This window comes from Crotalus tigris, unplaced genomic scaffold (genome assembly GCF_016545835.1).
Source record: "Crotalus tigris isolate CLP2741 ecotype Arizona unplaced genomic scaffold, ASM1654583v1 scf7180000019244.426175, whole genome shotgun sequence".
NCBI lineage: Eukaryota > Metazoa > Chordata > Lepidosauria > Squamata > Viperidae > Crotalus > Crotalus tigris.
In genome coordinates, this window is record NW_024097452.1 from 282,751 (window position 1) to 295,820 (window position 13,070).

General features: G+C 32.3%; 1 protein-coding gene across 12 annotated transcripts in view; it reads left to right on the forward strand.

Moving 5' to 3' along the window:
* The window catches only part of CAMK2D (calcium/calmodulin dependent protein kinase II delta), a 162,209-nt gene that overhangs the window by 118,402 nt on the left and 30,737 nt on the right, over positions 1 to 13,070 (forward strand). For 7 of the 12 annotated variants that reach the window (XM_039361282.1, XM_039361283.1, XM_039361275.1 and 4 more), the window contains 4 exons: positions 2,485 to 2,522; positions 4,235 to 4,267; positions 8,435 to 8,494; positions 9,889 to 9,930. In XM_039361282.1, the coding sequence (XP_039217216.1) occupies positions 2,485 to 2,522; positions 4,235 to 4,267; positions 8,435 to 8,494; positions 9,889 to 9,930 (173 nt within the window). The remainder of the gene's footprint in view (positions 1 to 2,484; positions 2,523 to 4,234; positions 4,268 to 8,434; positions 8,495 to 9,888; positions 9,931 to 13,070) is intronic. The other 5 variants (XM_039361284.1, XM_039361279.1, XM_039361287.1 and 2 more) reach the window with 3 other exon arrangements.

The following is a 13,070-nucleotide window of genomic DNA, read 5'->3' on the forward strand; positions in this document are numbered from 1 at the left end:
AACATGATTACTGATTCAAAGCAAGTCCACAATTTTTATCACTGAGTTAGATTTGGACTTTTTTGCTTGATATTGTAACCCTGCATTTCAGGGTTGTTTTAAATGCAGTTCTTAAAGAAGAAGGATGAATTCATTTGGATCCTGTTAATATTCAGCCAAATGTAATCCAAAGATTTACAAAAAGTTAATCAGGTAGGTGCTTATTATACCCAAGCTAAAAGGCTACAAATTCACCAAGCTTAGTGATTAGTAAAATTATACTAATTTCATTTATGCTTGTATCCATACATTGTTGTGTTTAGAAATGTATAGTCCCAAAGTATCAACTGCTGGAAGAATTATTCCTCAAATAATGTTTTACAAGAACCTTTCCTCATTGCTTCAGCCACATAGGCAGTTTCAATTATTGAAGACTGATATTATTTTTGAAACGTAAGAGGCATTAATATATTATTGTGGCAAACATGATAAATAAAACTTGGTTGGTTGGGTTCTTGAAGTGGCAGGACTTACATAATTTCCCCACAATATATTTATTGGTTTAGAAAATTTATATTTTACCCATTTCCTTAATGGCTCTTTGCAATGTACAAAAATAACAATGATAAAGTATCTTAAAAATAAACACAAAAGCAAAAGGCCAAAAAGACTAAAATATTAAAATGTATAAATACCATACTCAATTTTTAAAAATCTGAATAATTATATTTTAGTGAATAAATATTCTTAGTCTTCCTAAAGTGCAAGGGGAGGGGGCTTGCCTCAACTTCAATGCAGTTTGTCTTATAAATTGGATTTTGCAATGGAGATAGCAAAATTAAACAATGCTAACAAATACATTTGTTTGGGACTTGCATCAGCCATCCAACTGTTGCTGGGAAAACTTTTGTACTCCTACTTCAATTTAAATATTTTGAGTCTAAATTACCACCTATAAAAGCAGCATAATCCTTCTGCCATAGAATAAAGTTTTTGGAAAGTGCAAAGTCAGTTTTCAAATTGTTTATGCAGAAAGAATCTTGTATATTTTTTCTTTGCCATCTTGAAAACAGAATTCCTATCCATAAAATGTTTCTGTTCAGAGCAGAAGTTAATAGTGCCACAGATAATGCTTCACTCTCATTAAGATAATTGCATTTTGCTCAAAATGGTTTGTTAAATTTCTAGTTCCAAATGCATTCATAATTTGAAAAGTTACTTATTTCATATGACAAGTAAAGTTATTGCTATACAAACTTCATTTATATAGCAATAATGATATCTAAAGTATAAATTCTAACAATATTGTAGTTATATTATTAATACTAATTTTTCATATATCTGTTAATGTTATGCTCATAATTTCAACAAGAATACAAGTGAGGGTGGCACTGAAGAATAAGGCATATCTGCCCAATTTTCCAACTCTGATTTTCTCTTGGAAAAAAAACAAAACAAAATAAATAGCTAGGTCATTTACAAAAGTTTATCAAATAGATTCATTATTCTTAAGTGTACAACTTTTACCTTTTTTAAAAAGAAAATCCAAGGACATGCCACAAGATCATAGGTGTTAACATGCACCATTCAATCTTCTTTTATTCTTTCTGCTTTGTTCCTTTTTGGAGGACAAAATGTTGCTTAATACTTCTTCCCATCTTCTTTTTTTTTTTAGTCTCCACTGCTGAGAATTCCTAAATCACAAGATCCAGATCTTGGAATGTTCCCCAAACCATTAGGTAGAAGTGAGGAGGAAAGGAAATGATCAATCCCCTTCATTTTCTTCTGATCCAAGTGGGAAGGGCTGGCCTCAATCAATTCCACTGAGTTTAATAAGGGGTAATTTAAAGCAAAACTATGAGAGACATGGAATGCTTTCTTACCTCAGTTCTTCACTTGCCCAACTTCAGGAATTTCTTTCTCATCTACGAGTAGGTTTGTTCCATCACTCATTTATAAGCAAAGTGTCTATATTTTATCATATATATAGTACCTTATACTAGTAATAATAGCCTAATCTTTTTATAGATGGAAAGATTTTTAGTAAGAAAAGTTTTTAAACCAACAAACAATAATGTAAAATCATATAAAATTGTGACCTATAATTTTCTGCAGGTTTGTCTGTTTCTCCTTTTTGTATACTTTACATATCAAAATGGCAACAGTTTTGAGTAAGAGCTGGATATTACATTACATTTGCTTTCTTTTACCAGCAACCCATGGGGATTGTGCTAGATGCTTGATAAAATCTAATTTAAAATGATCACAGTACCTGGCAGAAACCGAATCCACCCTCCATATTTTCCCAAAAAAATTGGGTGACTCATAATTGTTGTTTGTTTAAGAAAGATATCACACTATTATGAAAATGCTTTGTTAAGAGATGGTAGAAAAATGAAATGGCAAATAATAATAAATGAAATTCACAAAATTAAGAAAAATATTTTTCATAGTTTTCTTGTTAAATTAGTCAACTGACCCTATTTGTTTCCTTCTTATTTATAGCAGCCAAGAGTTTATTGAAGAAACCTGATGGAGTAAAGGTAAGTTACAAATATAAAGGGCAGCTAATGATAGTCTCACTCATTTTTCACTGGCAAATCACCTTCTAAATTCCATGCCTTTGGGCATTGATATAACTGCTCCTGTTCTTCATTAAGAAGTCTATATATGTACGCACATACATAAGAACATGCAAACAAATGTGCACACGCATATACACCCAAACACAAACAGAGGATGGTATCACCACTGCCTTGCTGTTTTTTTTACAGAAAGTTAAGAATACAGTTCTCTTTCTTTTCACTTTCTTTTTAACAGAAAGTTAAGTTAATAGAGTATGTTTTCAAGAGGCCTTTGGGGCAGCAAGTAATATTTACTTAGAAGTAGATGAGGCAAGGATAAATTATAATTACTTAGTTCAAAAGCCACATAACGTGTTTTACTTGTTGAATTTCTTAATATTTCAGAGTTGCATATGTTTTGATTTTCCTTGTGGCCTGCTTAGAATCTTATCTTAGGAAGGGGCAATATATGAACCAATGTGTTAATTAATTAATTTACTTTCTAGTCATGTTAGTGATTTATCCCTTTCTAGCCATTTTTGAATAGCAGCCATTTTATGATATTAGCATTGAAAAAATTATCACAAATTGGTCAATCATTGACCTGTATTCTGCCAGAAAAAAATCAGTGTACTGGGCAGAAAATAATACATTTTAAGATCTCAATTATAAGTTCTGATTGAGTAAGCAATATTAGTAAGAAATAGAAGAAGGTTGTAGCTTTTCTATATGACATAGAATTTCTGAGCCTCTGGCCCTAGAATGACATACAAGGAGAGATTGTTCCATATATAATGTTTCAGGTAGTACATAAAAATTAGCTTAATCCAAGATAATTAGCATTAAATGAAATGTTTCAGTTGCTGTTAGAAGTGTAATCTCTATGGATCTTTCTGTTTATCTGAACATTCTTGGAGTTAAGTTTCTATTCTTGCATTTTTCTTTTCTTGAATCTGAACTTTGGAGTAAATAACTCATTGTATGTTTCTATTAAATTTGTGATATACATACATTTATATATTTCATGTTTAAGCACACTGGTAATCTAAGCCAGACATTCTGAAACAACCAAATTCAATACGATTTATTTCTGGACCCGGCCGGTGCATTTCCCAAGATTAGCTGGACCTACTGCAGAATGCTATTTGTGGTACCGAGAATATGTTCTACTCCTTTTTCAACTAACCCCAATGACTATGTCAGATTTCTCTGTATCCAAAATCTATCTCTTCCAGTGGAACAAAATGGCTGCTTCTTTCCTACTATTGATCTGTTCAGTAGAAATGCCTTGCCTTAATGTATCTGTAATACTGTATGCCCCATATTCAGGTAGTTCAATAGTATTTTTTATTGCAAATCTCTAACAGTCTTGGTTAAAATTGGTCTATTTAAACAGATGTGCTGATGATAATTACTACCAGCAATTTGGAGTGGGGATGTTATGACGAATATTTAGAATTCTTTCTCATACCTGTTCTCATAGGGCACCATGAAAAGAGAATTAATTTTTCAGTGCCTATCAAAGAGGAGATTCTATTCATATGCAAAATATTTCTCCCATTTCTGCAAATTGGGCATTTTTAAAATAAGCAGCCAAACTACAACAAACATGTTGTTCTCCGTGCATTGATTCTTTAAATCCAACCAGTCATATTTTCTTCTTTTCCTTTCTCTCTGACTGGTCATATCAGAAAAGGAAGTCCAGTTCGAGTGTTCAGATGATGGTGAGGAACTTTATCTGCCAGACTTTTCATCCTATGAAATGTTCACACTTAGAAATGAAATAGATGTATTTATCATTGAGTTGGTAATGTAACATCAGAAGCTACAAGACTTTTAAAATGCACACTTGTGACTTCTGTATCATTGTGGTGTTACATCCTAAATAAATCATTTGCATTTTTTTACATACTGTGCAAATATTGCCATGAAACTGATGGAATACTGGCCATGATCCTATTGCAGTATAGTACCTTTGTTATTTGAAAGCTTTCCATATTTTTCCTATAATCTCCTTTTACTTAAATCAGGTAAATTTCTGGAAAGTAAAGGAAAAAAAGTGATTACATTCATTCCAGTAGTCTTAGAACCTGGCAGGAATTTGGAAGTGTCAATTTAAACCATCACTGGAGCCACTACCCACTGGTGGGTATTGTGCAGTATTTATACCAAATAATACAGTTTCTGTTATCACATACTTATTTTAAATATAATTGAGTGTGATAGATGTTGAGCCGAGGTGGCGCAGCAGTTAGAGTGCAGTACTGCAGGCCACTTTAGCTGACTGTTCAGCAGGTCAGCGGTTCAAATCTCACCGGCTCAAGGTTGACTCAGCCTTCCATCCTTCCGGGGTAGGTAAAATGAGGACCCAGATTGTTGGGGGCAATGTAAATATATATATATACATTGCTTACTGGTGTACACCACTTAGAGAGTGCTTTAATGTAGAACACTATGTTTACTATGCGCTTAGAACTGCAAACCTATATTCATAGATATTTATTCATAAAAACAAGCAAAAAAAAACAAATTATTAACAAATGTTGCAGAGTATCATAAATAGCTAACTCAAATTTTTAAAAAAGTAAAATGACATTGGTGAATAGTAAATGTTGAATCCTACTTGGCTATGCTTGTGTTTTCCTGGGCGATTTTAAATCTTTGTTAAATTTTTAGGTGATTTAAATATTTTTATAATATTTAATATTGTGGCAAAATAGATTAGACTGTGAATCAGTCAGTTAGTGTTGATTTTTCCTGTCAGAATAGTTTCCTTATTTTTCTGTTTCTATCATGTTTGTAATACATCTGCAAAAGATGCACTCTGTCTAAATTAAGACAAAAGAAAAAGAATTTTTATCCTACTGATTGATGCATATCAGTCTTTACGAAAGAGTCTACAATTCCACATTCATTTTAGAAGGTATTGGTTAATATTACTTTGGAACCATAAATTTTGAATTAGCGTCTGAAACCTTTTTCTAAATGTAAGTCCTTTTTAAAAATATATATATAAGATTATATGCACTGAAGGTGATAATTATCATTATTAATAAAAATAATGCTCTTCATTGTAATTTCTGAATGGTTTGTATATAATGGTAAAACAACTATGCAGATAGAGCCTGAAAATGCGTGTAAGTTCTGAAAGGTATTTACACCACCAATGTACAGATTTACATTGTAAAATATTTTCTGTTGGCCAGATATCCTTCTTGAAATTAAAATTGCTTGATTAATACTTAATATTTGATTCCTGCTCAGGACTTTGATAAGCCACATTTTTTCTTTTTGTCTATGGATATTTTCCTCTATTTTTAAAGTACTAATTTTGTGGTATGCCAGCTTGTGTTCATATTAACTTTATGACTTTTTTTAATATGAGCTTGCTTGAGATATTAAGTTACTTTCATGTTATATATAAAAAAGCATGAAATTAGTTTTTTCACCCATCTTTTAATTCAAAATAAATTGGTAATTTTAAAAAATAGTTTCATTGAAAGGATACAAAACTTCCTGAACAATATAGGAGTGGCACATTGTCTGTGGACATGTCTGTAGGTTATGTTTGTAGATTACTTAAATTGCCATTTACAGAGCTTAGCTGGTACAATTTTTGTCATACTGCAAGACCCCATTCCTAAAAAAATGATTACTTTTTACTATTTATACTGTATTTTTTGTTAAAAGCATTGTGAATATTTCCCATTTTAAGCATACTGTAGATCATGGGATCCGCAAACCCCGGTCCATGGACTGGCACCAGTCTGCAGTATGACCGAAACTGGGCTGCACAAACAAGAGGAAAAACCTCTCTCTATGGAACTGGTTCCTGGTGCCCAAAAGATTGGGGACCTCTGCTGTAGATGGTTAACGACATTGGTGATGTATCCCCCTGCCATGCTGTTATATCTCAGATCTATGCAAGATAAGCCATCACACAGTTTCATTCACTTCTGTGAATTGATATTTTTGTTTTATTTTTATGGATGACACTCATAACTTCTTTTTGCCCTAAGCTACCCTTTGAATTCCAAATTGTTACCATCTTCCCTTTAAATAACCACTTCAGATTCATCATCTCTGGGGTTTCAGTGTTTTACTCCCATTCGTGCTTTTTTAAAAGATAGTAATGCATTTGACATCCAGTGTAGTCTGCCTGAATAGTACTTGGATAACCAATAATAAGTCTAAATGTGACATTATTGGCTGATCTGTATTCATTTAATGTTGGTCAAAGAAGATGGGTGAAAAACAACAGTATTATTTTTATTTTACTTATATTGTAAAAGTATTCATTTTTTGTGTTGGTAGAAATAGCAATACAAAATATTCTGTGTTACTAATCAGGTAAACCTTTTGTCTGTTCAGCTCTATTGTTTTGATGGTTGCTTCCATTCTCCAGTCTCTATGTTTCTCTGTGTTTATGCTTGTATATGTGGGTATGCAAGCATACATATAGTCACACATACACCTGAAGCATACTTATAGACACACATATACCATTTGCCCGAAAATATATATATACATGATAGTTCTAAATTTTAATTTGCTTATATGATGAAGAAAAATAAGTCAAATTTCCAAAATTATATTTAACATGTGAGGCAGTTTTTTAAGCTGCAGATACAAAACATGCATTTAACTCTAGTTCATAATGTGGATTAGACAAAGATTAATTTGTTTACAAAATTGTATCCAATTTTGGATGAAATGATCTATTAATTTTGTATGTAATTCACTTTAAAATGTGCTTGACAACTAAAAAAATATATATTCATTGTTATGAATACTGTATGTTAATTATTCAGCTGAGCAATGTTCATTAATTCAGATCATGCCTAAAGTTATATTTCAGGAAACCAATCTTTCTGACTACAATGTTTATTAAGGCTCAATATACAGGAGATATTTGCTATAGTACTTAAGTAATAATAAATATTTTATTATTGAGTGAAGTGATTTTTATTTGTATCTGGAGAAAAAAATATATTGTGCTGAAAATTTAGCATGAACTTCAGATAAGAACATTTTTCTTCCTTGATACTGAGTTAACATATTTTGTCATATTTAGAGATATTACTTAACAAAATAAAATTAATATTTTTCTGAAGAAATTGTTTTCTTATAAGTAACCTTACCTGAGGATGGATCGATGGATTTATTTATTTATTAGTTATTCATTTATTAAACGTTTCTGCCACCCATCACCCTACAAGGTGAATCTGGGCGACAGAGTCTATTTAAAGGTAAATACTGAACCCATGTGATCAGTAGCAAGAAAATATTGCCTTATGTTTACAGTAGCAGACTGAGATATATGTCAGTCTGAAAATGAACTCATACCTGATGTACTTCTTCAGTAATCAACAGCAAACAATGGTTTGATTTTCAAATATTCTGAACTACAGCTCCCATATTTTCTTAATAATTGACAATGCTAGCTAAGGTTGATGAGACTCAAACAAAATATCTAGAAAACACTTTGTCATGTTCAGTAATATCTCATATAAATGTGGAAAGTGACAAATCAGCTTTTAGAAATGTGGTCCTATCTAAATTTGCATTAATAACTTATTGCTTAATACAAAGTATTTTTAAGAAGCTGCTTCGTAACATGTTTGAAATATAATCTGTGAAATTCCTCCTATACAGCAATGTTAAACTTGATTGAAAAGATGCTGCAGTCGTTTCTTATAAATCTCTTCTTGCCATTTTGATGCTGTAAATTCATCTGTTTATCTTTATCATCACAGAGCAGCTATTCAATAGCATTCTGTAGAAGACAGACTCAATAGCATTTTACAGAGGCAGATATATACCGGTAGATATGATTATGTGAAGTGAGAGGTCTAAGGCTTGTTTTGTTTCTATTTTCTGCATATCTACAGATAAACAACAAAACCAACGTAGTAACCAGCCCTAAAGAAAATATTCCCACCCCGGCGCTGGTATACCTGGCTTTATCCTTAACTTGTTTTTGAGTTCCATTTCCATCTTTTTTTCTCACTCTCTTTCCTTTGTCTTTCTTTCACTTGTTTGCTTTTTAATTGTCGAGTTTTCTTCTTTTTCTGTTTCTTGGGAGCTGGGGATTGTATTTCTTAGGAGGTAGCTTATTGTCAAAGAGTGTGTTTCTAATTAGCCGGTGTGCCATGGAAGTGGATGCACTTATGCAGTAACATTGATCACTGCCACAGTTGAGTTTTCTTTGCATGCTGTGTAAGAAAGTGAATAGAGTGTGCTTTTGTGTTGCCTTTAGCTTTTTGCCTGATTGCTATTTCAGTATTTACAAATTAGGTTTCAACCAAATTTCTTCAAAGTCAAGGAGAGCTAATGAGATTATTGCTAGGCAACAACCAAGTAGACCTTATTCAGCTTTTCATTCCTTTACTTTCTCAGCAGGACTTTGCATGACTTTGCTTACTGAGATCTAGAGGCATCTAGTACTGAAAGCTTGCTATATACCACAGTTATCTTTTATTATATAAAAATCATTGTGCTATAATAGCCTCTGTGGGGAATGTGTAATTAATGATTTAGCTATTTATATGATAACCTTGCTTCTTTTGTTTATTCTGATTTCTCAGGGCTATGTGGCAAAGCTTTAAAATTAAACCCTGTTTTTATTAATTGAAAGTCCTATCCCACCTTGCATAGTTCATAAGTTTGAAGAAATTTTGTTTTTGTCAAGTTTTGCAAGACACTCCTATTTATCTGGTGGTACTAACTTGGTAAGATATGTCTCCAAGGTATTTCCCAAATGCCTTTGCACAAATTACAAAAACACTTAAATCCATCCCAGGTTGAAAATGCTGGCTCACACCTAAAGATTGCGTGGCCCTGGAAGACTCTAAATCAAATGAATTAGAGGCTGTCAGCACTCCTCATTGCTCCTTGGGTTGTTGCAAACTTACCAATGCACATGCAGGTGTTTAGCCTATTATGGTCCCCCGTGTTTTTGCAACTTCAATTGTGTCTTAGTTAATTAATATACTTTTTCCCCTCATGGAAACTAACAAAAAATAGGATGGTATAAATGATGTAAACAAAAGGATGATCATATGATCAGTGCATTTGCTTGGAAAATTCATGCCTCTCTAGATCTCTAGAACTCAAAGCCCTGCGAGTTTTCAGATCATCACTAAGATTTTTTGCATGCTGATACAGTAGATATGGTTACCTTTCTAGCAGTTTGGCCAGTGACATCCTCTGGCAGCAGTGACATTGCTTTAGCTCTTGTCCATACTTAACACATTTCATCTGGTCATTTCATTCTTCCTTCTCTTACTAATGCAAAATCTATTGACCAAGAACTATTTTTTCTCTCTATTTTACTCTCACTCAGGAGCCCCAAACTACAGTAATCCACAATCCAGATGGAAATAAGGTATTCAGTAAGGGGAAGTCTGCTCTGCTCTTTTCAAGTTCCATGTTCCATTCAGTTTTCCAAATCACTATGTTAATGCATGTGTTAGCTAGGAAATTAATTAGGAATTCATGAAGTCTGTAGAGCCCTGTGCCATTTGTAACTGGATCCTGATGATCACTTTTCCTCGACTACAATAGAGATCAGATAGGTTGAGAATCAAGAAATTATAGTGCGAGCTGTTTAATTCTTCTAGTTTCTATTTCAGCTTCTGGTTTGGAACAGGAAAAAAAAATGCAGTTTTCTTCAAATGCAGGATGGTCTTTTTTAATGCAGTAATTACTAAAATTCAAGGAAGACACTTGTGGGTCTGTTTTGTCTTGTGTTTCTCAGCCTGGTCATTCATCTTTATGCAATCAAACTAGGGATTCTTTGACAAAGCACTGCTAATTTTAAATTCCCTGGTGGCCACACCTTTATATGCATTTTAACAGATGCTGTTATAGTATCTCTTCCTCCCTAGAAACTTGTAGTTATAAAGTTATAGTATCTCTTCCTCCCTAGAAACTTGAATACAGATTATCAACTATGTTTGGTTATTTATTTCTTGATTGATTGATTGATAAAATTTATATGGCTGCCTATCTCATGAGAAGTGGCTAGGCAGCATACAGCAAAAAGTAGAAAAATAGTAAACATATCAAAAGCAGTCAAATTAAAAAGTTAAAAATGCATCAAACATAAGAGATTAGATCAGGCAAGGAACCTACCTCAAGATATCATCAGTCCAATCATCATCTTAAACTTTTCCAGTTATGAACAGCAATTCTGTTATTGGCAGTCAAAATAAATTTATATCCCTTATATTCCTATTTGCCTTCCTGGGGATTCCAATAGCCCACTGAATATAACAGGTTGATACAACCCTTGAAAAAGTTGTAGCACCAACCAAAAACAATATGGTCCATACAAGAAGCTTTCCTTTCCTAAAAAGAGGAATAACTTTTCCATTGAATTTCAGACTTCTTTCCAAAAATCAATCAGCTGCTCACACAATCAGGGACAAAATTGTTGTTGTGGGTACTACCTGTTACATTTTTATTCTAGTGTTCAGCTGTATGTGTAGGATTGAATTGTGTTAAATCTTCATTTTCTTTCTGTATAAACTTGAAAAGGGGCTAAGTGACTGTTAAATCCTGAGGTAAACAACTATCACTTTAAAGAAGAAACCCTGTGCTACAGTGTTTAATTCTACAATGTCTAATTCTACAATGTGATTATTGCTTCATAGTCCAGTAATTGCTATATACTTTGTCATCAGTGTTCTTGTCTGATTTAATTTACTTGTAATCATTCTGTTGTGTTTCTGGATAGTAGTTGCACATTAGTATTAATACTATAATCTTTCCTCAAGCTCATATACTAGCTCATTTTATATAGATCTGTGACTTATTTTCATTTTTATATTTTTTATGTTTGCTTTGCTATCACTTTCTCATATCATATTTTGGCTTTGATATTATATGTAAACATTATGAAATTTACACTGTATATTTTCACTAATATCAAAATTTTACTTGACCTCAAAATCTATATTATGCAAACCATCATAACTCTCTTTTCTTTGTATAATTATATAAATGGTTATATTTCTGCCCCTCCTACTTCCTGTTAAACAGAAAACAAAATGAGTTTCAATATGGAAGAAAAAAACATTTGTAGAGGAAATATTTGTTAAATGTGCATCGCTTACCCCCTGCCCCCAATAAAAATAAAGCCCCGCATGATGGGCGAATTCTATGTTTCCATGGAGTTGGCTTCAAAGGTGATGCATGAAATTTCTTCTGCATATGTGTGTCTAGGTTTCATAAGCATTTCTAAGAGTGACTTTTATAACCAAGCATGATACAACTCTCTGTATGTATCATTTTTAAACCAGTCAGAGCATGATGGTTCATTTGGAATGGATGGACAAATATTTGGGATGGTGTGGCATTCACTGACACATTTGTTGATGTGCATATATCTTGCTGACAATATATGTTTCATTTGAATTAGCATTACAGAAAGAAAGGACACTACCAAGATCTGTTGATATTGTTTGTGAATTATGTTTATCCCAAACAATAAGTTAAGACTTATAAATCTGTCACATAATATAGTGTTGTAGTTTTCCCACATGTACATTTGGGATAGGAAAAAAAGAATTGTCTCTTTTTTAACCTGGTGATGAATCTTAGTTGCCTCAATAGTTAAACTAATAGATATACAAGTCTATACTTTGTGCAAACCTTTATTTAATGAGCTGTTGACCTTATCCTTGAGTCATAAGAACTGTGCTCAAAAGGCTCTTAGTGCTCCATAATTCTTAGTCACTTACCCTTAATTCTTAAATGAAGTTTTATATGTCTTTTCTTATTTTATTTATTTCATATTTTACTTCTTATTTTATTTTTAATCTTATTTATTTTTCTGCTTTTGTTTTTTTCTTTTCCCAAGTTTCCATAAAAACCTTTGCAAAGTCATTTTTTAAAAAAATACGAGACTAAACTTTTTACTATCTTTGATAGTGTCCTTTAAACTGTTTCAACTAACTATTTTTGTTATTTATAATCCACCAAACATCAGAGGTACTTACCTTTTTGATACGAAAGTAGGCTTTTAAAATCTGCTGTCTGATAAACTAGTAATTTTAAACTGGCAGAGAACAACATGTCTGAAAAGGGTAGAGTGAAAATTTCACAAAAAACAAACATAAACATGGACATTTTTTGAGCACATCTATATTATATAATTTGCCAATAACTACTTCTCTATTGAATATATTTTTTAAAAAATGCAACAAAATAAAAAATCTTATTTATATTTCAGCTATATTTGTACTGCAATATTTCTCAGTACTGAAATATATAATATTCATAGGAATCCTTGTAAATCATCAACATCCACATTGGACTTTGCTGTTTCAGCAAAGAACACAAATTCTTTTAAATCCTACAGTGTGTCTGTAATTTTAGTCATACCTTTAATAAAGCACACTTTTATTTATGCATTTAGGATGAAGGCTTATTATACAATATCATGCCTTGGAACTCCCCATTTTCATATTATCAGTTGAAGTGGGAATGTAGGGTAAGAGCTGCTACTGTTTAAGAAACACA